Here is a 27,734-nt window from a genome sequence, read left to right as displayed (position 1 = left end):
TGTTTGTTTCAATAGGAAAATGTGAGAGTGGGTGAGAGCTCTTTCACATTTCTTTTTGTCGTAAATGGCTTTCGTGCCTGTGTGTTATTTGCTCTTCGGGGGTTGTACACAGATTTCTAACACATATTTTGCCTTTTGGGGCGAGGGGGTTTGCTGGATTATTCATTAAAGTAATGGTTTCAGATGGTGTGCAGCTGTGAAAGATGAATTTTGTAACTGTCTTTCCCCTAGTAACATGTGCATTTGATCTGTTTTTACTGAACTGGAAAACTGTGGCATGAGGTTTGACAGTTTGTCAGAGCATTTCTCTCTCACCTCTTGATATTCACCAAGGAGAAAGCATGTCTCTGTCTCAACCTCACCAGTGTCACAGTGAGCACAGACCCGTACTTCCTTTGCCATGTCTGTGTCTGCCTTTTTCTAATACCAGACTTCAGAATTGAGTTTCTACAGTATTTTGTCAAAATATTGCATATTCAAATTTCACTACAGTAGCAGTAGTCAAAATAAATATATTTATTGTTTTTGTAAACCAAACTGTCCATTACATACATAACAAGGTGACACTGACACATATACACGCATACCCACATTTAAACTCCGGGACTCATTGACTCATATTATTCATATTCATAAAGAAAGGGTTTCCTAGTTGTTGTTGGTGATAGATAACCCACTGTGGTTTATTTCTGTCCCAGCCTCTCCAAGGCTTTATGTAAGATCTTCAGGTCATCCCTCATCTGCCCTAAAGCATTCTGGATCTTAGAAGGCTCATCCAGGACCTCCATGCTGCAAGTGTAGGGATCATATCTAATGGAAAAGGGCTTCTGTATTGTAGATGAATATTGCCTGTGGAACGACAGCAATAGCAGTCAGTAATCATAACCTCCATGAAGAGATCTACAGATCATCTGAAAAACAAACAAACACCCACCTCAGCTTGTGTTTGGCATCCTCAAAGCTCTCGGACACGAAGTAAACGGGCTGATATGACTGGTCCTGGTATGGTTGGACTGCAGTCTCAGCTGGGTTGAATGACTTATATTGGGGCTCATTAGAAAGAGCGTACTGGTAAAAGACACAATTCATTATCCGTTTAATTTTCAAATAAATGCTGTTCTATTCATCAAAGAATCCTGAAAAAAATGCATCATGGTTTCCCACAAAAACATTAAGCAGCACGGCTGTCAATATTGAACTGTTTTTCGAGCACCAAATCAGCATATTACAATGATTTCTGAAGGATCATGTGACACTGAAGGATGGAGTAGTGATGCTGGAAAACTGCCATTCCTGTGCCATCACAGGGATAAATTACATTAAAACTGAAAAGTTACTTTGATAACTGCAATAATATTTCACAATATTACTGTTTTCACTGGGTTCTGGTAAACATAAAAGACTGGATTTAGTGGTTTTGCAAGTTAGGGTCGTAATGAGTGCATCAAGAGTAAACATACAAACAAGCAAGCAAAGAAACAAATAAATAAATTGTCTTACCAAAAGTTCTCCATAGGAGGACAGAAGTCCGGCCCCATAGGCCTTCACTGTTCCGTTTTGCTTGCAGAGGCCAAACTCCACTGTAAACCAGTACAGCTGTGTGTGAAATTTAGAGAAATTTAGACTTTTGTTAGGCTACACATACAAACATGTATAGTACATACATACAGGGAACTAAATAAAAAATGATTAGTATAAATGGCTGGCTTTGAGATTTCCTTCAAGGACAGAATATTTATAGATAATGGCCTTTTAATCAGTTCTTGAATTTGTCATTTGAATGAAGCAACACAAGGGGGCACTAAAGACTTGCTTTAATACATTATTCTTCAAAGTATTCTCCCTTTGAATATTTCCATGTACTCACAGTGGACAGTTTCTCAATATCCTCATCTGATGCTCCAAGTGAGGCAAGACCAATCTCCTGCAGGGTAAAAGATTCAGTGTCAAATACAAATTGTTATTCAATATTGAGAGGTTGGAGATTCCAAGACCTTTCTGTAATTAATTAACTTGAATGAATGAATCTATTTTGACTAAATTGTTTGTTATGTAGTATGGACATTTTCATTGAATTACCTGTGAAAACTGAGCAAATTCGTTGTCTGCAAGCATAGGGATATGTCCAAGTAGCTCATGGCAGCAGTCACTGTTGACATTAAAATTGAGTTATTTAAAATATCAATAGTGTACATTAAAGGGGACCTATTATGGCTACTAGAAAAGTTTTTAATGCTTGAATGTTTAAAAAAACACAATTTTTCTCAAAGTATACATTGTTGCAGCATGCACCTCTTTTCCCAGTCTGTCAGTAACACTCTATTTAGTTCTGGTGTTTATGAAGACCCTCCTTCCAAAAAGCACAATGTGTTCTGATTGGTCGGTTGGATCAGTGTGTTGTGATTGGTCAACCGCTGAGTGTGTTTCGGGAATGTCACGGCCCTTACCATAACTGCATGTTTCAAAACTCAACCAGGCCTCTTCCCTTTTTTCTGTGTATGCTTTGGCCGGGAATTATTTAAATGAGGAATATTGTGACGTGTACGTTCCTGGAGGAAAACTCAAGACTACAATCGAGGCGTTTCAGGGAGTTCAGAAACGGTGCTTATAGAGAATAACTCTTTTTAGAGTGGACTTTGTGCTTTTTAACTTTGCAGACATTTTCCATGCTTGGACAGCAACATTACACATAAAGAGTTCAAAAAGTAAAAAAAAAAAAAACATAATAGGACCCCTTTAAAAAGTTTTGCAAAATGTGTCACTGTACGTACGGTTCAGGGGAATGCATGGGAGCTGAAGGGTGACGAATGTACTGGGTGCACTGGAACACCCGGAATGCTAGACTGGCAAGGAAGTCCCGAGCAGAGAGCAGCCCTGCCACTGGTCGCAATTGAAACCCTGTCCTCTCTAAACAAAAGCACACACAGAATGGTTCAAATCAATGTAAATCGCAGTTTGAACTTTTTGCACACAGAAATGAAATAAGCAGGCCTGTTTACCTTTGAGAAAAGCAGACACCTCTCCGAGCTGAGGGATCTTGTCTTCCCCATACAAACATTCGCTCTCCAGTTGGCCCAGGGCTTCTAGAAACTGTCCGCAGGCATGACTGGGGTACAGACTGCTCAGAGTCCTGTAGACCTCCCTCCTGCCTCATCACAAAAAGCGCTCTTAGAATCATGCAGTCGTACATAGAGTTAAAGAAGTAATGACTGCAATCAAACTCATAATAGGAAAACCAACCAAGTTGCAATCTCTTCTGGAGTGTAAACCACTACAGGTAAAGGGTCACCACTACAATGACAAAAGAAAGATCTTTTTTTTTTTTCTTCCTAAAATATATTTACATAGTTGATGATTGAAGTTCATGCATTAATTACATAAAATGGAATTGTAAAATGTAAAATGTGCATTCTGCTAATTAATCAGATTCTTTTTTTTTATAAAAATGTGTTAATGTATAATTTAAATAATGTATAGATTACTGTAAACGTCAATTACTAACTAATTATTACTATTATTATTATAAAATGTGCATTGTGCTAACTAATCATAGATTATTTTACTCAAATATATATATATATATATGTATATATATATATATGTATATATATATATGTATGTATATATATATGTATGTATATATATGTATATATATATATATATATATATATATATATATATATATTTGAGTAAAATAATCTATGATTAGTTAGCACAATGCACATTTTATAATAATGCACAATGCACATAATTATTATTATTGTTATTATTATTTTCAGATAAAATAATTAATATTACTTACTGCTTATAGTTGAAAGCCAGTGCAGAAATTAATTCTCTTCGTTTTCTGTATTCTGGATTGCTGAATCCCTGAATAATACAATAGTATTACAGTTGAATAACGCTCAAGCAGAACTAGGATTATAAAATCCTGATCATAAATAATGTCCTGCTTTAAAAACAGCATCACTGTTGTTCACTTACAGGATGGTCCTGGTCCAGATCAGGGTCATATTTTGTTATCAGATGATTGCATTTGTCCAGGTCAGAAATCTTCTTTGGAAACCAGGGAACTATCGGATCAAAATAAAATTGACATTGTAAAATAATGTTATTTATTTATTTATTTATTTTGAAAATACATTTCTTCTGGTGTCATATGCAATATAGAATAGCTAAATCACCTACTTTTTTCCTCTTGCACTATTCGCACTTCATCAGCAACTCTTTTTAAAGAGTTGATGAAAATGTCAGTGTCGGAGCAGTGCACTTCACATCTCATGAAGAACTCCAGATCCTCTCCAGCGCTCTTCTTCGTCTTCCTGCTCGGCCGACTCTCCAGATGAAGGAGCTTGGCTTCGAAAGTCTAAGTTGCAAAAACCAGACACAACATTTGTAGCATGTATAAACACTAGAAATATCAGCTGTAACACTTGCGTAACACTTTCCAGTGTACTGCTTCAGGACTCACAAAGTTGAACATGTCCGTTATGTTTTTAGAGTCCTTAACATGTTTTATGTGTTTGTTTCCAATTTTTGAATTAAAATGAATGTGGGGTGGTAATGGGGATGGTAATTATGGAGTAGAACATTATGTTTGATTACCACAATAAATTCATGCACAGAACTTAAAATGTCCATGTTTTCCATTGATGTTAGGTAACATTTTATTTTAAGGTGACAGTTACATTATTAAAAATTATATGCAGTGTTGCTTTAGAAGAACCATTTTGGTTTCTCCATGGACATTTCAGTGAACGGTTCTTAAAAGAACCTCTTCATGGAACCACAGATGCCAAAGAACCTTTATTTTTAAGAGTGTACCTACACATTACTTACTATAGTAATAACAGTAAAATTGCATAATTAAAGTAACTAACGCTAAACCAAACCCAAACCTTAACACTATACTATAGTAAATAGCACAAGTTAATCAGTATTACTCAGTACTAATTTGTGTAATTACACTGCAACGTAAAATGAGCCGTTTTTGTTTTTGACATTAAATAGCTTGATTTTTAAACTTCCTTATTTGCAACAAAATAACAAAACTGTGAATATTTGGAATATTAAATTAGATAGCTATAAGTTTAAGACATACAATGTGGAAAATCGTTACAGGCGTTGAAACTAAATGTATTTTTGTGTGTTGCAACACCTGTGGTTAATGAATAAAAAACAACTAAGTAAAAGTACGTACCTCAAAGACTTTGCCAGCCTTGAAAAAGCCTGCGTTTTTCTCATTTTTGAGAGCAAAGAGGAGGTTGAGGGTGACTTTGCCGCTCTTGTCCTCCTCAAACACGAAGCTGTCCCCGCAGCGCGAGGGGCCCGGAGATGACGAGCCGCTCTCTCTGTCGCGCCGCGCGTCCTCGATCAAACTGCGCTTTCTGCCGCCCAGCGGGATATTCTGTACTATACTGTCCGTCTTCATCGATTCTTAGGGGAACAACTGACCACTATATCTAAAATAAATATATCCAATTAATCGTTGTGTTGACACTAAATGAGTTCAAATCTACCCAAATGCGGAGAAAACTCTATGTTCAGTGTGGGGCCACAGCCTTGCGATTTATATCGTGCGGGACTTTATGTAAATGTGTTGCGCAAATGCACGTCTGATTTTATGCTGAGATGCGTCATTTGTCTTTTATTTTACGGGCACCAAATAGGCTAAGAGCCGTGACACGTGACATTTCACAGGTGCTTCACAGCCATAAGCGACAAATTACATAAACTAAACGCTATTTTGTGAAAGGTCAGAACTAAATGAGTCTTTATTGGAAATATATAAATATATTTTGTTTTTAGGGTCCTAAATGATGCAAAATTAGCGCATTGAGATCGTGCTGCTCTCCAAGGTACTGAAACGGACTTCTGCTGTGCGCATGCTTATTCACGTGTTAATGCTATAAATAATAATAATAAAAATAATAATAAATTAATTATTATAGGCCTCCATAACAAATTATATAGTTGTAGTAGTGTAGTAGCCTAGCCCATCTTAATAATACAAATACTAATAATAATAACAATAATAAAAGAAAGACATTCTCATTTTTATTAATAACAACATAACTTTTATTCTTTTATTTTTAAATACATTCGACAATGCATGCATAACATTTAAGTCACAGATAAATGATAAATGCAGTATGCTGAATTGCGTCACAGTCAAGCGAAACTGCAAATTATTAAGCTTTGGTTTAATAAAACATATGAACGCATGTAAAAATAAAAGCACTCCCGCCAATTCGTCCCGGCAAAATGCATTGGCTCAACACAGTTTCAACAAGCCTTTGATGCTGTGATTCATTGATTGAGGGTTTGGACAAATTACAGCAACATTGTGCGACAACAAGAATCAACAGCTGAAGCAAATGCTGGACGGTAGGCAATCTGTATTTCTGTATACGATTAAACTACCAAGATTATAGTCTACATAGTAATGTATCATATAAAATAACAAATAGCCTATATTGCGAGATGCGCGCCTCAGAATGCCCGAAGCTTTTTGGTATTTACATGCGATTTGTTTTACATTTTTCGTGTTATTTCGTTATCTGACAGATAAATATGTGGTGCCTACATATATTTCGACTACAAAAATTAGGCTATAAATATTGTCTACATGCAATACGTAATGACTAATATAATATTTAATAGCTAGCATGCTCTCTCTGTCACAGCTTGATTAGCAAAACTATATATAGAAGTGATGTTAGATGAGCCTAAAAAGCAATATATAGAAGATGCTTATGAAGCTTTCTTTGATTTTCCAGCATTTCTTCTTTACTCCCCATCGTTTCACTCCATCTTCCGCAGAGCATTGCAGAGGATTGAGATCTCACCTGAAAAAAAAAATGAAAAAAAATGAATTTGTGGATTAAATTCAAACGTGCACATATTAACATAACAAATAAGGCTACAAAAAAAAAAATGTTGGTCATTTGAACAACAAAACCTCTGCAAAAAGACTTGCTTTAGGCACCAATCATAAGATAAACACTTAAAAAAAAGGGGGGGAGGGGGGTACATTTTCAACCTACTAAACTTAAAAATACAGTTTTATTGCTGTGTTTATATGTGGTGCTGGTGTTCCTTGCACTTTTAACCACTTTGAATTTCACTATGGTGAAGAAAATTAAGTTAAAACTCCGAATTCTGAATTTAAATATAAAATAAAAATGAGTAGAAATTATTGTGACAAGCTAAATGTTTCGAAACGAAGATGTTATGAAATAATGCCATAAAAAGTTGTACAGCTCTGTAAAAAATCTCAACTCATTATATTTTGTTTCTTTTTTTGTATGGGCTTTTTTGAGTTTTTACTTACTCCCAAAAGTTGAGATAACTTTTTTTATTTTTTCAATTCAAATACATTGGACAAACCAATTGGATAAACACAGTAAATTAAGTTTAGTAAATAAAAAAAAATAAAAAAAAAAAAAAAAAAATATATATATATATATATATATATATATATATTTTTTTTTTTTTTTTTTTTTTACAGTGAGTGCTGATCTGACCCTTAAAAATGCTTTGTGGATGTTAACTAATGTATTCAGTTTGACTTGATACTAAATAGATAATTTTTTACTTTAATTGTACCGGTTAGTTTCTTTGTTACAATTTCTGATAATACATTTTTACAGTGTACTTTAAAAAAAAAATTGTAGAATCCCCATCCCCAACTCTGCTCATTCTTATTTACATTCAGTACAGAATTTCTACTGAAGATCCTGATTTTACTTAGTTCCTTCTTGTCTAATTATGGGGAGGACACAGTTTAAGAGATCCATAATTCTGAAGACGCACCACTGATGCTGTCAGCCAGGTCCTTCAGCTGCTGTGCGTTGTCCAGCACCTCAATGCTCTGTGTGTAGGAATTGTAGTGCACAGTGAATGGTCTGGGAATGGTAGCAGCAAATTTCCTGTAATAAACAAATGCACATAGATAACTGTAAAAAGAACTCTGAGAGAAAGACCGATTTTGTTGATTTAATTGCAGTCACTTTACCTGACTTTTTCTTTGGCGTCCTCGAAACTTTCAGCCACAAAGTAAACTGGCTGGAACTCTGTAATGGGATACTTCTGCAGGCAGGTCTTCTCTGGATTGAAGGGCTGAAGTTTGGGCTTGTCTGTTAAACAGTACTGCAAGACAGTAGAATAACATCTACATTTCAGTCTGATCTCCACTATGGCTATATTTTTGTGCATCTGTGTATCACTCCCCTAGTCATACCATTAAAAAACATTCTCTAAAAGATCACAGCGATAACCCAGTTTACATTGTGTTAGACCCTATTAGAGCACAGGACATAGTACAAAGGCACATAAGCACCTGCAGTTCGCCATAAGATGAGAGCAGACCTGCACCGTAAGCCTTTACTTCATTCCCTTGCTTGCACAGACCAAATTCCACAGTGAACCAGTAGACCTACAAATAATAATAATAAAAAACATTTTATAATCATGCAGCCCTTTCGAGAGAGCCAAATGTAACGTGTGGTCTTATAACTTGGCCTCGGTAAAAATGTGGAAAATAATTCTATACTTACTGTGGCCAGCTTCTCTATGAACTCATCAGGGGCGCCCAAAGAAGCAATTCCGATTTCCTGATCAGACCGAAAACATCACACTTAGATATCATGACACTGATAAAATGCACATTTAAAATATAAAGTATCAAGCAGATATTTTATATGCAGCTAAAAGGCCTAATTCTATGGAAGCTTATTTCTGTCACAGAATAAAAATGTAAACTAAGAAGAGTCATGTTGTGTAACAAAACAGTTACTATTTACTCTTATATAGAAATATACAATACTGTTGGTCAAGAGTATGTTACAACATATATCAGTAGGCTATATAATAAATTCACTTAATAAATTTAGGTCATTGATAATATTGTCAGCAAGGGGTTGTAAAAGATGGAAATAAAAGAGCTGGATCTATTTGCAAGCAGCTTTCTTTAATCAAAATAAAAACAGGGGAAACAGAACTACATCTATACACTGACGAGATCTGATAAACACTGAACCAAACACAGGGCTATAAAACACAGGGACATACTAGGGACTAAGGCCCCGTTTATATGTACATGGTTATTTTGAAAAATGGAGACATTTCCCTTCGTTTGGGCCCTTCGTTTACACGCAAACGGAGAATTCGCCTCTGAAAACGATTCTTTCTAAAGACTCCGGCCAGAGTGGAGATTTTGCACGTTTGCATGTAAACTGAGAAAAACTGAGATTTAGGCAGCCGACGTCACAGTATGCGACAGAACTTGCACCTGCGTCAAAAGTGCGACCAGAAAGAGGAAGTGATTCGTTGCTGTTGTTGCTATTTTCGGGATTTTGATTGGCTAACGTGGGCTTGAGCTTTCTCGTTACACTGCCACCTACAGGTTTGGCATGGTCTTGACGGCGTATACACGGGGACTGAAAACTGGCAGGTGTGCACGATGTTATTTTTGAAAATGGAGAGGGTGAAATGTCCATTTATGAAAATAGCCGGCCACGTGTAAACGTAGCCTAAATTAAATAATTAACAAGACACAGGTGTAACACATGAGCGCAAATCAAAAACCATGGCAATTGATAAACAAAGACAAAGGAAACTGAACTGGGAACAGTGCAAAAGTAACTGAAACCAAATCCAGAACAGACGTAACAATATTATATTATATTATATTATATTATATTATATTATATTATATTATATTATATTATATTATATTATATTATTGTACAGGTACATTAAAGCATGTAATGATATCAAACCTGTGAGAACTGGGCAAAACTTGGGTCGGCAAACAGCGGGACATGACCCAGCAGCTCATGACAGACGTCCCTGAGGAAATAAATACATATTTTAGCCACTGTATAATTAGGAGCAGTAAAATCACGCACATCCCAGTCAGGTACGGGTGCTGGATCTCATATAGAATACAAAGTTAAAAAAGTAAAGATCCGCACACCGGAGAGCTCCCATTCACAAATTTATTTCAAGTGTGACGTTTCGGGCCTTTACGACCCTTCCCAGCCACTGTATAATTACCAGTATTTCCTATGATCACTTTTCACAATTATGAAATATATTTGTGACATTTATTTCACAGATAGAGATTTGTAACAGCTTCTTGGTATGTATACTCACGGTTCAGGTGTGTACATGGGTTTGGAGTTATGGCGAATGTACTGGGTGGAGTGAAACACTCGGAAGGCGAGACCAGCTAAGAAGTCACGTGAGGAGAGGAGACCGGCCACGGGACGCAGACGGAAACCAGTGGATGCTGAGAAATCAACAAAGGGTGAGATATGTAGAGTACAGTTCAAACTATTTTATTTTATTTTACATACTAAATCCTCATTTTTACATTCCCTTCAAGCCAGCTCTACTGTAAGATGATCTTACACTGCAGGTAGCGTGAGATGTCCTCTAGCTGCGGGATGTTGTCCTCACGGTACCCGCAGTACTTCTCCAGCAGTGGAAAAACACGGTTGTGTTCACGGCAGGCATGTGTGGGGTACAGAGTCTTCAGCTCTCGAAAAACCATGCCCCACGTGGCCTTCTCTTCAGCCGTGTATTCAACTTGTGGAATAATCTGTCCGCTAACAGAGGAGAGAGAGATGCTTAGCTCATGTTTAGGACCCAATGTGTTCAAATACTTTTGTCGGAACTGTATCTATAGTTTTATTAAAAGCATGTTTGTGCTATATTTTTTAAACTAAGATATTTTGTTTTATAATACAAAAACACTTATAACGTTTTATCCATCCCAAAACCCAAAAATGAAAGTTCAAAATGTCTTAGTGTCTTAGTATTTTGTTGTTTTGGACCCTATGACATTGTATAAACACAAGCATCTTTTATGTTCCCCAGAATAAATGAACTCATATATGTTTGGGACAACATGACGGTGAGTAAATAATGTCAATATTCAAAAATATTACTGATCTGACTGCACTGACACCATTGTATGAGAACTGAACTGAGCTGGATGATGTTTTCTCCAGATCTGCTGTATAGATATATTAACTAAATTAATAACTAATGATTTGGTGACACTTTACAATAAGGTTCATTAGTTAACATATTAACTAACATGAACTCACAATGAGCAATACATTTGTTATAGTATTTATTAATCTTTGTTAATGTTAGTTAATAAAAATCCAGCTGTTCATTGTTTGTTCATGTTAGTTCACAGTGCATTAACAAATACAACCTTTGATTTTAATAATGTATTAGTAAATGTTGAAATTAATATTAACTAAGATTAATAAATGCTGTAGAAGTATTGTTCATTTTCAGTTCATGTTAACTAAGGTAGTTAACGAATTTTAACTAATGAACCTTATTGTAAAGTATTACCAATTATTTTTCAACAGAAATGAATCATTGTTTTGCCAAAACAAACTTTGTTGCATTATTTTCCTGTTATCACTGTAAAGTTGCTTTGAAACAATCTGTATTGTAAAATGCGCTTTATAAATAAAGGTGACTTGACTTAACACAACATTTTTGGGTGAACTGTCCCTTTAAGATTCCAAATGCTTGTTGGGTTCCATTGTAGTTTTTTATACCAAAACAGCACTAAAACAGGGGTGTAGCTAACTAAACAAACAAACTAGTGTTGCTCACATATTATAGTGGCACAGTTTGTGCTTAATACAGTGTAATCAGATTTTAGCCTTTAAAATGTTGTAAGTAACTGAAATAAGCACAAATGTCAGGATACGTCAATACACTAAGCATACATGAGCTTGCACGTCATATCTGTGTGAGAATAAGTTTAGGAGTGATGAGTGGTGTTATTATTGATGGAGCGTGTATGTAAATGTGAGCTTCCTCAGGGGGCGTAGCATTCAACGCTCCTGCCCTTTGTAGTGGCCGTGTGAATAATGCATCTCAATTATGATGACAAAGCTCCCGGCGCTCCGGACTGCGCTGAGACCCTGTAATTTAGCCCTTTTGTTAGCCAGTAGGAGTAATTTTCCATAGAAAGCACAACAAAACAACAGGGAAAGCAATAGAGGTGGGGACAATCCCTGTAGCCTACGGGAAAGTGGGGGAGAAAGAAAGAACGGTGAGGGCAATAGTTACTGTCTGTAGTTGTAGGCAATGTCAGCAAATTCCTTCCTCCTGGCACGGTACACGGGGTCCGTAAAGCCCTGTGAATGAGAGCGACGTTAGGGTGTGTGATCTGGGATCACAAAGTGGATCTATGGCTAGTTCTGATCTCTCAGTAGCCTTTGACAGTATTACTCAGTCTGATGCAGAAGACTCATTCAAATGAAGCCTTTGTAGAGTGTTTGCTGCTCATGATGAATGCATTTCAGTTTAATGACGGCTGGAAAGGGGCAATTATTTATAATTACAGGGGCTCAATTAAAGCGATGACATCAATTTGAGGGCCCCCGCCCGTTTCCATTAGAATAGAGAGTGATGCAGATCCTGACTGGGCTTTTAGCATCGCATGGACCAACTACGCGTCAACAAAAATACACCCACACACGCATGCGTTTGAAATAAAAATGAAGACGTTCCTCTCACGTCACTTTCGCTCTTTTCTCTGATCATACAGACGGTCACTTCAAAAACAGACAACACACACACACACACACACACACACACATTGTGTTTTCATGTTTTATGGGGACTTTCCATAGACATAATGACTTTTATACTGTACAATATGTATCTTTTACACTAACCCCTATCCCTAAACCTACCCATCACAGAAAACTCTGCATTTTTACATTTTCAAAAAACATCACTTAGTATGATTTATAAGCTGTTTTCCTCATAGGGACCAAAACATTTCCCCACAAGGAAATGGATTTTGGCCATCTTTGTGGCATAGAGTTTACAAGGGTTTACCAGGCCACACACACACACATACACACAGTGTCTTACAGGATGGTCTGCATCCAGCTCGGACCCGTAACTGAGAATCTGATTGGCGAAGCGGTCCATGTCATGGATGACATTGGGGAACCATGGAACTTTAGATGAGAGGGGGAAAAAAGAAGAGTGTTAATTAAAGGAATATTCAATGCGAGTTAAGCTCTATTGATAGCACCCTTGTGAAAAAGAAGCAAACTTTAGCACATTATAAATAAAAATTTAAATGAAAATAATATACTTTTACTTGTAAGTGCGAACCGAATGTAATGTTTTTGGACACTTAATTGCATGCTAATAGCAATTAAATAAAAATGTATTATAGTTTAAATTTGTTGTAATTTCATCATTCATTACATATTTTCATTTAAATATGGTTGAAATACTCCTCAATGTAAACTAAATTACAATTTACTGTCATTTCTACTGAAACTTGGTTGAATTAAAATGCCAATTAAAATGACATTATCTCCTTTTTAAAATATATTTTCAATACAATTAAGTGCACTTCTTTTCACAAGGGTATAGTAATGCACTTACAAAGGAAGTCTATGGGGCAAGGCATTGCACAAGACTAAACTATTATACATGCTAATGTAAGAAGAGTTGAAATTACTGATTATTCATAACTATCCCCAAATGTCACTCATTGGAATCACAGGAGTAACATTTATCCACCTAGAACACTAGTCCCACTACTAAAAAAGACAATTTAGACACCTTTACACTTAAAATAACACACATTTCTGTATAGATGAAGTTTGAGAAAATAGAGCTGTCTTCCTCTTTTAATCCTCCAGAATTACTCCCCAAAGACCTTCATTCAAATTCCTGATTTCGGTTTCAATGAGATCTATAGCGTTTCCATTCTATGAGTTTTTATTAAATTGAGATTAATTAACTAAGTTGTGGATATGTGAACTTGCTAATATTAATTGGTCGCTAACATTGGCATGCTAACAGAGATGGATGACACAGTAGTAAACAGAAAGCATTGTGTGGAGAATGAGCCAGTCTAGGCTATGAGGCTAAATCTCGCTCTACAGCAGAGCTGTGTATCGTCTAGATTTATGACAGTTAAACTCTTTGGAGGTCCAGCCATCAGCACATAGTTCAACAGTGAGCCTGAGGCGTTCTGAACAAAAGGCCAACAACTGAAGACCCTGACTGGTTTTCTTCATCGGCCATAAATATTCATAAATGTCCCTGCTCTGTGTTTTCTTATTGTATAGAGGGGGAAATTGTGATGGGTCTGTTGGTCTGTCAGTCTTTGTTTTGAACTTTGACCCCCACCCTGCTGAACTGACTCTTGGAGTGAAACAAGACATTTCAGTCCATCTCTATGAGTCTGTTTGTCCTCAAAAACTAAACTAATGTAATTCTGGAAACAACCATAAGAGAGGCTGAGAGCAAGGGTCTTTGCCATCCATCTGCACAATGACATTTATGAGCGATTACAACATGTGTTCTATTTCTGTTCTTCTTAATCTATACTATCCTATTCTTGCTCCCTCATTTGCTCTCTCGTTGTGTTTCTCTCTGACCTCAAAATGCCTTAACAGCTTTTTTTATTTTTCTCATTGGGAGCGATGAGTTATTCTACATACTGTTGCCCTGTGTCTCACCTGTGTCTTTCTGTTTGTTGCGAGACAACTCATGAACTTGGCCACTGATCTGTGTGCGCAGTTTGTCAACAACTTCTTCCATTCCTTTACAGGAGCCTTGATCCACGCTGATGAAGAACTCATATTCTTCTTTGTTCTTGCGTGATGGACGGGACTCAATGTGGGTCAGGTTAATTCCTTTCTCCTGCAAAATACACACAATATGTTTATATATAAATGTTTCATTGTATTACATAATTTAAAATGATTCAATGTGCTATATTAAAATTTCTGATTATATCAAGTCTACTGCTTGTTCGGCTTATTTCAGAAGGCCAATATTTCATATATATATATATATATATATATATATATATATATATATATATATATATATATATATATATATATATATATTATATATATATTCACTCTAATTTATATTACAATCCAGGGAAGTTTTTTCATATTTACTCCTGTTTTAGGATGTTTGAAAATCTGACAGTTGATTTTACCTCAATTTTAAGCTGTACAATCAAATTGTATAGTCTTTCTTCAAATATAGAATAAACACTAGGTGGCACTCCAAGCTAGTCCATCTAAGGAAAAAGCAACTAATTAAAAAATGTGTAAGAAGAACCACGAACATGACATGATTAAGAGTGTTTGATAGGCTTCTGTGTGTGGTCTTCTCTTTTCATAATTAACTTGGCATTTAGTAAATTACTGTAATGCATCAGTAACCGCACTGTACTAAACTACGCACACCAAAATGCGCGCGCGCGCACACACACACACACACACACACACACACACACACACTCTCACACACACACACACACACACACACACTCACACACACACACACACACACACTCTCACACACACACACACACACACACACACACACACTCACACACACACACACACACACACACACACACACACACACACACACACACACACACACAATGCTGGTGCACTCCATGATATTCATTTTTAATTCTGTATAAACTGTATATTATATCCCCCTGCACTTACCTTACCCCTAAACCTACCCATCACAGAAAACTTTCAGCATTTTTAATACAAAATTGTTTAGTATGTTTTTTAAGCCATTTTGTATTACGAGGACTACCAGTGTAATAACCATGTCATTATACAAACTTGTGTCTTCATAAATCATATAAACAAGCACACACACACACACACACACACACACACACACACACACACACACACACACACACACACACACACACACACACACACACACACACACACACAGGGACATTCCACTGACTTGTTTTTTTTTACAAACTGTGTTTTCCATACCCTAACCACAGAAAACTTCTTGCATTTTTAGATTTTCCACAAACAAACAAAAAACACACACACAAAAAAGATCACTTAGATTGATTTATCAGCTGTTTACCTCACACACACACGAACACACATGAAATACACATTTTGGCAGCAACTGGGACTGATTTGTGCAGCTTTTCTTCAGCCAATAGGAGTGAGGGTGTTTTTGCACTGTTACAGCCTAAATGTGTTTGTATTTATGTGTTTTTATGCACACAGAGGGAGGACACTCATTGCTGTTTGCCATAGGCCCGTAGAGAAGGCGGATGGGGTTTAACAATGCCTTGGACCCTCTCTGGTCCCTTTTCATCTAAAATATTTTCCCTCCCTTTCCATGTGGTACTGATTGAGTCCATATGAATCTACATCCTTTACCACTCAAAACACAACACAGCAGAGAATCGCCGCATTATTTTTCTGCATGGTTGGCATTTTTTTGCAGTCCTGAGGTATTATAACTTTGTCCAGCATGTCAACAGGTTCAGTCAGAACATTTGTTGTATTAGTTCTGTTTTTTTTTTACATGTATAATGCCACAAAGCCCCTGTTGATATTTGGTCCACATAAAATAGTTGATTATACATGCTAGTCTATTTGTGGTTATTTCTGGTTTGTGTTTTATACAGTCCAAACAATCTAAAATATAAGGATATTATGACATTAATTAACAGTATAATTGGTATTGTATTAATTAATAATGAATAGGCTTCTGCACAGCATTATATTATTAATTAGGTAACACTTTACAATAAGGTTCCTTTATTAAACATTAGTTAATGCATTAACTAACATGAACTAACAATGAGCAATACATTTATTACTGTTTTTGTTAATCTTTGTTAATGTTAGTTAATAAAAATAAAGCTGTTCATTGTTTGTTCATGTTAGTTCACAGTGCATTAACTAATGTTAACAAGATTTTAATAAAGTATTAGTAAATGTTGAAATTAACATTAACAAAGATGAACAAATGCTGTATAAGTGCAGTTCATTATTAGTTAATGTTAACTAATGTAGTTAACTAATGAACCTTATTGTAAAGTGTTACCATTAATTATGAATAAATTGTCCGATATGTTGTTCGAACTGGAAAGTTAATTCAGAAAACTAACTATTATTCACTATAACTATAACCAACCAATCACTCTTTCATAAAGCACCCTTTCCCCTCACAGCATTTTCAATGTGGGCTGCAGGAAATTGCTTTTACTTATAGGTCAAAAGTGTGCGAAAATTGAGGGTGGAGTAGGGGGTGTTTTAAGGGGGTGGAGTAGGATGGTACAGAAGAACCAATCAGAAGCCACAGGCCAAGCTTTTATCTTTATAGTAGCATTAGGGGGTGCAAGTTTGGCCCATATCCATTATTGACTTGCACGAAAGCACAGAGAAGATTCTAGGCTTTCAGGATTTTAGAGTTTCAGGAAAGCACTGCATGTATTGGCATGCAAAATGTTGTGTGCACTCAAAAAAATTTAAAAATAAAATACTTTGGACCAACTTACTCTAATTTGTTAATTTTTCTCACATTATATTTTATATTTATATGCATTTTGATTTAACATAAATGTTAATTTTCCCAAAGAAAAAACATTCATACAAAGTAAAATGATTAATTATTACAAAGACCACCGTACTTATCCAATTTATTCTCTTCAGACATAAGCCAGAATGTCAGGTAGGCCAATATATTCATATTTTGCCATTTTACAATTTAATTTCACCTTAATTTCAATAAATTATCTATAAAGGATTTTCACTTGAGATAAAACTAAAAAACAATTTGTTCATTTAATTTAGTCTACTTTCTATAAATAAAGACAACTTCAAAAGACCTTAATGTTTACTGTGATGTCTTTTTAAATTACACTGTATATTGTTGTTTTAAAAAAATACCAGAACAATGAATAAAACCCACAATAATTTCTGCAGTCAGAAAAGATAGCCAGTATGTCCTGCACATAAACACTCCGGTGTCAAGCCAAAAATACTATTTAAAATGTTTTTTTTTCTATGTAGAGCATTATTCGCTTTTAGAAAAAAACAAACATGGTATAACTACATTTACATTTACATTTAGTCATTTGGCAGACGCTTTTATCCAAAGCGACTTACAAAGCAGGACTAGATTAAGCGAATCATCATGAAGAGGCAAAAACCAAAGCTACGCAAGGAGTGCTCAAGATACAAAGTTCAGGCATTATTCAGAGTAGCATAAGCATAACTAGATTTAGACCACCTATTAGACCAATTTAAAAATGCACTTTAAAGAAATGACATGGGTTGTTTCACTTTTTTCATTGTGCTTACGTAGTTATAATTTCTTTAAATACATTTAGTCAATAAAACCTGCCATCTACTTGGGATACGCTTCATTGCACGTAGGCAGAAGAAAAGTCAACATGCAAAAACAAAGTATACTGAACTTTGATACAAGTAGGGAAGACTTTGGAGATGATTCAAGGAATCTTGGCATTCTTACAGGACACAGGCACTGTGTGCGTCCACATGTGTTCATATGTTGTGATACCTGAACGCAAAGTTTAATTGTTGATTCCTATCAATAAGCGTCTGAGTGTTTATCCTACAAAAATAGGAAAATAGGAAAAATACCTTTTGAACAGCTTTTGGACCCCTAAAGGGTCTATATTAGAACCTCAAATGTACACATTGACACCCAGTGACTATAGCAGATGTAACCCTAAGGTACTACTTTCTTCTGATTGTCTTCTGAGTCTGGGTGTAAAATCCTTTCATCTCATCAAAACACAATTCTGCTTGATATTATATGTGCTTGACAAGTACGGTGTCGGTGTGGACAGGTCACAATGTTCGTTCACAATGGCCTTAAGCTTTGTCTCTGCCTATTATTGCTCTTTTTATTCTCAGAATAAAAGGGACAGAGCTGTCACTGGGGCAGTACCCTATGGTACAAAAACTAAAAGTTACTAATATGTACCTTTGAGGTACTAATATGTATTATTTAGGTAATATTCAGGTAATAATATGTAATATGTATAAACAAGGTACAAAGATTTTGTACCTTAGGGTACTGCCCCAGTAACAGCTCTGTGCCTTTATTTTTTTTGAGATTTATATTTTCTGAACTCATATTAAGGAGTACAGTATATTATACAAAACAAAACTTCAGTGTCATTTCACTCCATCTACATTTATTTGATCAAAAATACAATAAAATACTGATATTGTGAAATAAATAATAACAATTGCTTTCTATTTGAATATATTTTTTAATAATTCTGTGATGGTAAAGCTGAATTTTCAGCATCATTACTCCAGTCTTCAGTGTCACATGATCCTTCAGATCCTTCATTCTAATATGCTGATTTTCTGCTCAAGAAATTGTTATACTATACATACTATAGTATGTATATCATATATATCAATATGATATATATCAATATATATATATATATATATATATATCAATCATACTATATCATTTTAACAATACAAAGCTGGTTGAAAATCTGCAAATTTGTCCTTTAATATGTCATGGTGTTGTGAGGTCAATATTTCCTTGCTGTTTTATGAACTCCTATTAACCCAGCTGAATGTACATAATGTGCACAGTATTGCCTAATACGCCACAAATATGTCCTGTTCAGTGTTTTGCATTTCTGTCCCACTATCATTCCAATGACCCTGACCCTCATGTTTTGGCTTTAGATAAACGCAAGTGTATATAAGCGAGAGAAAGAGTGAGAGAGAAAATGGAGAGATTTGTCATATGTGTCAGGATACTAACCTCAAATAGTTTCAGAGCTTTTACAAGAGCGCCAACCTCCTCTTTCAGAGAGAAGATCCAGGACACCACTCCTGATTTGTTCAAAGGTTCTTCCAGGTAGGATGAGGTCAGAGAGCCCTGTTAAACAAGCAGATCGAGACACTCACACAGCTGCACTCTTCATCATCAACACGCATCAAATGAGTGCCGAACCATGATTTAAAATGACATTTTTGAGGGCTTTGCACTTGTTTTATTTGATCAGCATCTACATTTATTTATTTTGTCCTTGAAAAGAATATTAGTTAATCTTTCCCATAGTGCCAACGGACACGGAATGACCCATCTCTGCTTGTGTATATATTTTATTCATTTTTTTAAAGATGCAACCATGTCTGTTACACATTAGCAGCTAAACTGATGACTAAATTTCAAGGCACACTCACCTTTCTAAGTAATTGGAAATTAATGTAAAAATAAATGCAAATAACGTTTGCTTCAATGTCAGTAGGTTCGTGTATGTTTAGAATTAGGTGTATAATTATCTTACCATTGCATTATCCTAATGTTGCTTCAAAAGTAGTAGTAGTAGTGTGTGTGTGTGTGTGTGTGTGTGTGTGTGTATGAGCAGAAGGACTTTAAAAACTCATGACCAAAGTCACACTCACATTCCTGTGAACCCACATTCCTTTGAATCAAAATGTTGATGATATCATAACTTTCCCCCCTATTTTGCCATAATACACTTTAAAGAACAAAATAAACCTCAGGCCCCCAAAATTTAAATAAAAATTAAACAAACATTAAAGCAATTACTGAATTTTTGACTAATGTTTCTGATATTTCATAACTTTTCCATAATATTCTTTCAAGTACAGTATACACCTTGAGGCACCCAAATTATACCTTAAAATAAAAATAAAACAATGTATTATTGACTTATTTGAGAGCATAAGATTAACATTTTTCTGATTGCTTAAAATTTGATCAGTTTTAACAGTTACTGTAGTTACTGTTCTACTGGACTTTCAATGGATTCTACACTAAGCTTGCCTTTGTTTTGTGGTCTGGAGAGAAATTTCCAGTCAGGTCTGACAATAATAAGTGAGTTAGACTGTCATTGACAAAATGTAGATCCACACAGAATTTACACTTTGACAATTCTAAGCTTCAACCAAGTAAGCATGTCTTTTTTCTTGTTTTGTTTTTCCTCTAATGTTGGGGAAGTGCTATAATAAATACATAATTTAAAATAATACAGCAACATAATCATATTAATAGTCTACTTTTATAATAAAAGATCTAAAAATAGAAAGCTGTTCACCTTTCTCTCCAGATCCCCGTTCATCTGCTTGAGACCTGCGTCCATTCTTGCTTCAGTCCTCAGGTGGTGCTGATTTGTTGGATGTTTCTGTAAAATTTGCACAACCCATCCAAAACTCCATCGATTTAAAAGTACCACGTGACACCACACCCCCTGAACGGCCTGGTGTGCCTGTCACGCGACGAGTTGTCCATAAACCGCGGGGATGTTTGGAAAATATCCAGTGGGAACGACTTTTCAGGGGGAGTTTTGGGTGAGGATGAAGTTCAAAGTCAGCATTTCGTAACGATTACTTTGCCCTTTTGCTTCTCTTCTTGCTGTAATAATTGTATTACTTACATAATTGATTTAATAATTAATAAAATTAGAAGGGATTGAGTTTTCAAGATGGGAAAAACTGACGCAGGATCCCGTTATAAATGATAAAAAAAACTATCTATAGGCTACATTGATGTTCTGTTTATGACCACGAGATGGCGCCAAGTTAATTGAGTCCAGCAGGTGAAGGAACGTGTTTAGCCAGTACGAGAAAGAATTATACACTGATTTTAGGGAGGTCAACTTAATAAGAGGATTTATAGCCTATATGTAGCACCGTCAATTATGTAAAATACTTTCTAAAAACAACACTAACGTCTTGGTTATATATTTATAATGTAGCTACTTGTCATGTTTTGTCGACGTATCGCATACTAGTCCTACTGTTCCAAGGATACATCCTCGTGTCGTGTCTGTTTGACGTCAGGTAACGTTAAAATACACTTCTAAGTTCTATATTACTAATAATGTAACTTTTGTGGTTATCGAAATGCTTTTCAAACACCATAGAAGTATATAGGTATACTTGTATGTTAAAAATGAATATGGCCTCTACCGTTTATAGTTTATATCTCACATTGATTGAAAAGCAATCTTTTCATTTGTCTTAAGGCAACGTATTGACACCTGTCTGACACACACACACACACACACACACACAGAGAGAGAGAGAGAGTCTGGTTTACTATCTTTGTGGGGACTCTCCATAGACTTAATGGTTTTTATACTGTACAAACTGTATATTCTACCTCCTTACACTGCCCCTACCCCTAAACCTACCCCTCACAGAAAACTTTATGCATTTTTACATTTTTAAAAAAACTCATTCTGTATGATTTATAAGCTTGTTTACCCATGGGGACCTCAATTTAGACTGTGACACGAGTCCCCATGAGTCTGTGTGCATTCAGGTTGAAGTCCCCACCAGGATAGAAAAACATGAACACACACACACACACACACACACACACACACACACACACACACACACACACACACACACACACACACACACACACACACACACACACACACACCATCCATGACTTCACCAGTAGATGGCAGTAGTTGTCTGTACCATTTACCAGCCATTCTGTTAACTCCATTGTTCAATATAAAGAAGGCTACTAGCCTATATATTGTACATGGGCTCACCATTTAAATAGCTAAAGATAATTAGACCTACACTATATGTACAAAAATCGTACCAATACAATCAGTCCAATATAAAAACACTATTAATTTCATCAGCCTACTACCTCAGAAATTGATGTTAGAATAACATGTGATGACTGTATAGGATATGGGAATATTGCATTAGAATGTCTATATTTACACAGGAGATGTAGGACCATGACCAAACTACCTGATCTATTTAGAGTTGAAGTCCTCAGAAATTACACAACAGCAGGCAAAGACTCTTCTTGAATGAACATCTGGACACAGTTACCTTTCAACACCTGCAGATGTTTTCAGGTAGGGTAAGTTTAGCATACAGTATCCCTCACTCTGTATAGAAATGTTATCACAAAAACACATCAAGGTATGGTGGTAGTTAATGCACATATTCAAGCTAAGTGAAATTAATGAATGGCTGATATGACCAACACATCTGGCCTTTGCCTTATATTGTTAAGGGGAGTTAAAAATTGCTGAAGTTTGTTTACTTCAAGGGGCCTACATAGAAAACATGCTTTTAAAAAGAAAAATGCCAGTTTGCTGCTATTATGCATTTTTACATAAAAATGTAGTAGGTACACTGTAAAAGTTGCTGCCTTAAATTTTTAAGTACAATCAACTTGGATGTTTAGGTCATTTCAACTTGAATTACATTAAACTGACTTAAAAAAAAGTCGAATCTTGTATAACTTAATTTTTTTTTTTAATGGCTTAACTTATTTTGATGAGTTAAAGCAATTTAAAAACGTTGTCTTTACTTATTGATCATATAATTGTTTACAGTGTACATATGATGAATACTGGTAAAGTTTCTGATCACTTTCTGATCATTTTTTAATTGCAGTTGTTTTAAACCAAATAGCCCCCAAAACCCTTAAAATTAAAAGTTCTTTGTGGTTCCATGAAGAACCTTAAACATCCATGTATCATTTCCATTTCACAAACAGTTCTTTATAGTGGAAACAAAAGGTTCTTTAGATAATTCAAATCTTCAAATCAGCTGTTCATTTGAAGGTTCTTTGGGGAACCCAAAATGTTCATGCAAAAACTCCCTTTATGGAACACAACTCTTTGCTCCAAATAACTGTTCAAAAACTTGTAGATCCTCTATACTGTGACCGTGTGTTTTATAGGATTAGCTTATGTGCAGTAAACATCGTGTTGCCTATATACTGTCTCTGCATGACTGCAGTGTATCGCGCGCTGCAGACTTTCATGCGCGTGCACATGGGTGTGAAGCACGCGCGCGCATTTAACAAGGAATCATCGGTGTTCGGTTCTTTCACGAATATGATATGACCGTTTCATTTACTTCAACATGCTCTCATCCAGAAATAGCAGTGCATAAACGCCACGCATCTTCTCCAAATAGCAGCAATGAATAGTCATTGAAGCGATAAAAACAACAATAACAACTTTACAATGTAGTTTTAACAGCTTACAAATTGAAATATAATCCTGCATATCAAACCCGGGGATATAGGAGAAAACAAACGGCTTTGTATGGAGTTGTTTTGTTTTTATTATTTTACAGCATTTCTCCGAGTGCAGAGGTGTTTCAATAGAAGTTCAGACGCCCAGATGTCATATTAATTATTACACCCGGGAATGACTGGAACCTTCCCTGAGCCTAGAGTATCATGAAAGAAAGAGGGGCTTACAAAACGCTAATTGGACTCTGCAAATGCACTGACAGAGCATGGTGGATATGTTTCAGAGAGTCCCAGCCGGAGTGAATAGAACCCACGCTTCTTTTCTAAACGCCCTTGCTGCTCTAAAAAAGGAGGAGGGGGGAAAGAGAGAGGGAGAGAAAAGAAAGTTGGAGGGGGCTGGGTGCTTGAATGCTGGCCTGATCTTGAATGCCTCAGCCAACTAAGAGAAATTACACAATTTATTGCCCCCCTCCCTCCCCACTCCACATGCATCGCGCGCGCACACAACACCGGCGCAGGCAAAGTCATTCAAACAAAGTTGGTTGAAAGTAATGTGCCATTATCATGCTATGAAAGAAGCGAAATTAATCGAGAGATATAATGCAAGTAAATAGAGTGAATAAATTGTCGGGAGCTTTTCTTAACGCGCGTCCACAAAATAACCCATTCGTTCCGCCTTTCCAGCTGTGATGATTTCTTATAATGACTGGCCAAATTCATCTTGCTCTGATTCCCTAAAAGATTCTAAAGATTCTCTCTCTATATATGGAGCAATATTATATGGCTGTAACGCGTTAACAATGTAACCGTTACCGTGACAGGCGTGAATTCATAACTAAACTATACATTTGAGTCCATTGTGCTTTGAAAGTTTGTTCGCCTCTGAATGGATGTGAACAAGTGGGTCTTATTCACAACAGCAGTTACAAATTGTTTACTATCATACGGCCAAAAATGTTGAGAGTAAAATGTTCTTGATTTCAAACACCTTGAAACCATCTGTCCTCCAAACTACATTTGCTATTTTTCCCGTAAATGTTAGGTCAGGGCAAGTTGTCAAATATGTTTGAAATGTTAATTTGTTATCATTGATGCCAGTAGCTATTTGATGGCCAAAACAATAGTTTGATAGTTTTCTCTCCTTATAGGCCACATTTTCTGTGAATTGTTTTGTTTCTAAACTATTTTTCCTGATAGGTATATTCTGCCATTATTATAAAAGCCTAAAATTTGAACAAATTCATGAACTTTCGAGTGTAGGCTATATTTAGCTGTAAATACACTACAGTCCACCGTCTCCGTAAACATGCTCGATTCTTTCTTTTTTTTTTCTTTTTTTTTTCAAGCTTTGTCCGTGTTTTAACATTATTAATCGCCAGTTTAATGACGCGTTTCTCAATTAAGCGCCATAATGAAAAATCGAATTGCGCCCTTGTTTAATTTTACAAGGTCACGGGATGCCTTCATTGCAGCTCGAAGTTAAGTGTGTGCGTGTGTTTGTTCTCCGAGAACCACTTGTCATAACCGAAAAACACCTCTAGTCATTCTTTATGAGAAGTTGTTTACTCAGTGGCAGGAGCGGCACGCGCCTGGCGTACGCAAAGCAAGCGCATCTCAGGGGGCGTGGTCAGGAGAACGCGCGGCGGGCCGTCGGCGTATTGAAAAGGCCGCGCTGTTTCCATCTCCTAACTCAGAACAGGTCGAGAGTCCGGAGCACCCCTGCCCATTGAAGCCACACGTGAACGCCACGAGCAAGACGCACGGCCACTGGGCAGTCCAAAGAAACTTTTGTGCTTTCCCTCGCTCTTTTTTCCAATCCGCGAAATGGACATCACTGCCAAGATGGAAATAAGCGTAAACCAGCAGCAGTTCATGGCACCTGCCTGCTTTTTTGCTTCGCAGAGCATCCAACTCAGTCCGACCGACAGCCAGTGCAGCAACAAGTCCGCATCAAAGCAGGCGAAGAGGCAGCGCTCGTCCTCCCCGGAGCTGCTCCGGTGCAAAAGGAGGCTCAACTTCGCCGGCTTCGGGTACAGCTTGCCTCAGCAGCAGCCGCACGCGGTGGCCAGGCGGAACGAGAGAGAACGCAACCGGGTAAAGCTGGTGAACAACGGCTTTGCTACTCTTCGCGAACACGTTCCCAACGGAGCGGCGAACAAGAAGATGAGCAAAGTGGAGACGCTGCGCTCGGCAGTGGAGTACATCCGCGCGCTCCAGCAGCTCCTGGACGAGCATGACGCGGTGAGCGCGGCGTTCCAGTCGGGCGTCCTGTCACCCACCATCTCCCAGAACTACACGAATGACATGAACTCTATGGCCGGTTCGCCCGTGTCCTCTTACTCTTCAGATGAGGGCTCCTACGACCCTCTGAGTCCAGAAGAACAAGAGCTCCTGGACTTCACCAACTGGTTTTGAACGTTCGTGAAAGGTTCGTATGAATCAAAACATCATTATTGCTGCTCTTTCTGAGCTTTTACCATTTTGTTGTTCATGCAAGATATTCACCATGACATGTTCTCTTTCTAGGAAACGCATAAAAATCACAGCACTCACTTGGGAGGAACTCGGATGTCCTCCAAGAACACAGCACTGCGTTTGCGCTGCAGTCCGGTTCGGATAGACTCGAATCCACACCCAGAGATGGCCCATGCATGCATACCGGCAAACCACGGATCCCGAGTGTCAGAGCCAAAGGACTAAAAGGGAAGAGCGGGAGACCAGTCCTTCCAGCGCATTCGCCCAAGAAATCTATTTTAAAATGACTTTCCACGACACTGTGGAAATATAAACAACAATAAGCAAACGTTGTTCTTTACCTATGCTAATGTAATCAAAGAAGGTTTGCCTTGATAGACCCCCTCACAACTCTAATATGCTTCCAACTTGGCGAATTTTATTATATGAAGTTCTATTTGTATAAAATGTTTTTTTGAAATATATTAAGCTATTTTTGTATGTAAGAGATTTATAGATGTTTTTGTACACATTCATTTTAATATGTATATATTTTTGACCTATAGCTTGCCGTAAATTGCTCATTACCTCTCGCTTATTCAGACTTATAGTCTCAAATGCATCGCAGCTGGCAATTCCCTTTACGGTTGTGGGGGTTTTAGAGGAGTGTAATACTCAAGAGTTTAAATTTCAACACCAACGTGTCTTATTTAATAGGAATTATAATTGCAATTGTAATATGACTCGAAGTGATCAAAGGTTATGCAGCTATTGTCCAAACGGAGGTGTTTTGTGTCTCCACACTGTTCCACTTTGCCTTTACAATGCTGGGGTTTGCATCTTTCAGAAAATAAGAATATGCCTTATCTCCATATTTTCTACAGTTTAGTCTCATAATAAAAGTTTCTAAAAGAGACATGTTTTCTTGAGTTTGCTTGTGTACTGCAACCTATTATCTTGTTGATTTCTGAAAGCAATTTTATAAGAACACAATCAAGTGTCAAGTGTAGATTTTCGTTGCACATTTTCTTTTTTATGGGCAACAAAAGTGATAAGCCTGCTAAGCCTCGGCAGTCTGCCTGTTGTCAGGCAGGAGGAGACGTGACCAGCATACTGGACCGTTTCACAGACTGCATGCGCTCATAATGAATGCCAATTTGGAGAAGACAGCACTTTTGGAAAATAAACATATTGTTGGCTCACCCTACTAACACTTTTGTGGGTGAGAATAGCAGAGAGAGAGCATACAGGAACAAGTACTCATATGAGAGTGTATAAACATAAGATGGCTATTTGCTTTAATTATTGTTAATAATTATAAAAACAGTGTTTTACTTAAAACGAGGGAATACGATTGTTAAAATACTGAGAAATATAAAGCCTACGACTTTTGTGGACGCACA

The 27,734-nt window shown here is 36.7% G+C and overlaps 3 protein-coding genes across 3 annotated transcripts; 1 reads left to right on the top strand and 2 right to left on the bottom strand.

Moving 5' to 3' along the window:
• Nucleotides 1-506: 506 nt before the first annotated feature.
• th2 (tyrosine hydroxylase 2) lies at nucleotides 507-5,546 on the bottom strand. Its single transcript, XM_084111994.1, has 12 exons — nucleotides 5,201-5,546; nucleotides 4,189-4,366; nucleotides 3,985-4,073; nucleotides 3,803-3,870; nucleotides 3,241-3,291; nucleotides 3,000-3,145; nucleotides 2,772-2,907; nucleotides 2,080-2,149; nucleotides 1,868-1,924; nucleotides 1,501-1,596; nucleotides 935-1,068; nucleotides 507-849 (listed from the first exon to the last, which is right to left on the bottom strand). The coding sequence occupies exons 1-12, from the start codon at nucleotides 5,429-5,431 to the stop codon at nucleotides 684-686; spliced, it is 1,422 nt and encodes a 473-aa protein (XP_083968120.1). The 5' UTR covers nucleotides 5,432-5,546; the 3' UTR covers nucleotides 507-683.
• Nucleotides 5,547-6,044: 498 nt separating this feature from the next.
• Nucleotides 6,045-21,224, bottom strand: pah (phenylalanine hydroxylase). Its single transcript, XM_084112505.1, has 13 exons — nucleotides 20,948-21,224; nucleotides 19,645-19,761; nucleotides 14,535-14,718; nucleotides 12,922-13,010; nucleotides 12,109-12,176; nucleotides 10,417-10,613; nucleotides 10,159-10,294; nucleotides 9,783-9,852; nucleotides 8,559-8,615; nucleotides 8,342-8,437; nucleotides 8,018-8,151; nucleotides 7,816-7,931; nucleotides 6,045-6,848 (listed from the first exon to the last, which is right to left on the bottom strand). Exons 1-13 carry the CDS (start codon nucleotides 20,990-20,992, stop codon nucleotides 6,805-6,807), a joined length of 1,353 nt encoding a protein of 450 aa, XP_083968631.1. The 5' UTR covers nucleotides 20,993-21,224; the 3' UTR covers nucleotides 6,045-6,804.
• Nucleotides 21,225-25,573: 4,349 nt separating this feature from the next.
• ascl1a (achaete-scute family bHLH transcription factor 1a) lies at nucleotides 25,574-27,239 on the top strand. Its single transcript, XM_084112506.1, has 2 exons — nucleotides 25,574-26,305; nucleotides 26,404-27,239. The coding sequence occupies exon 1, from the start codon at nucleotides 25,702-25,704 to the stop codon at nucleotides 26,290-26,292; it is 591 nt and encodes a 196-aa protein (XP_083968632.1). The 5' UTR covers nucleotides 25,574-25,701; the 3' UTR covers nucleotides 26,293-26,305; nucleotides 26,404-27,239.
• Nucleotides 27,240-27,734: the final 495 nt, after the last annotated feature.

Source organism: Abramis brama (assembly GCF_963993115.1).
Source record: "Abramis brama genome assembly, chromosome: 4".
Classification (NCBI taxonomy): domain Eukaryota; kingdom Metazoa; phylum Chordata; class Actinopteri; order Cypriniformes; family Leuciscidae; genus Abramis; species Abramis brama.
The sequence above is the reverse complement of the archived record's forward strand: the minus strand, read 5'-3'. Positions and strand labels throughout refer to the sequence as shown.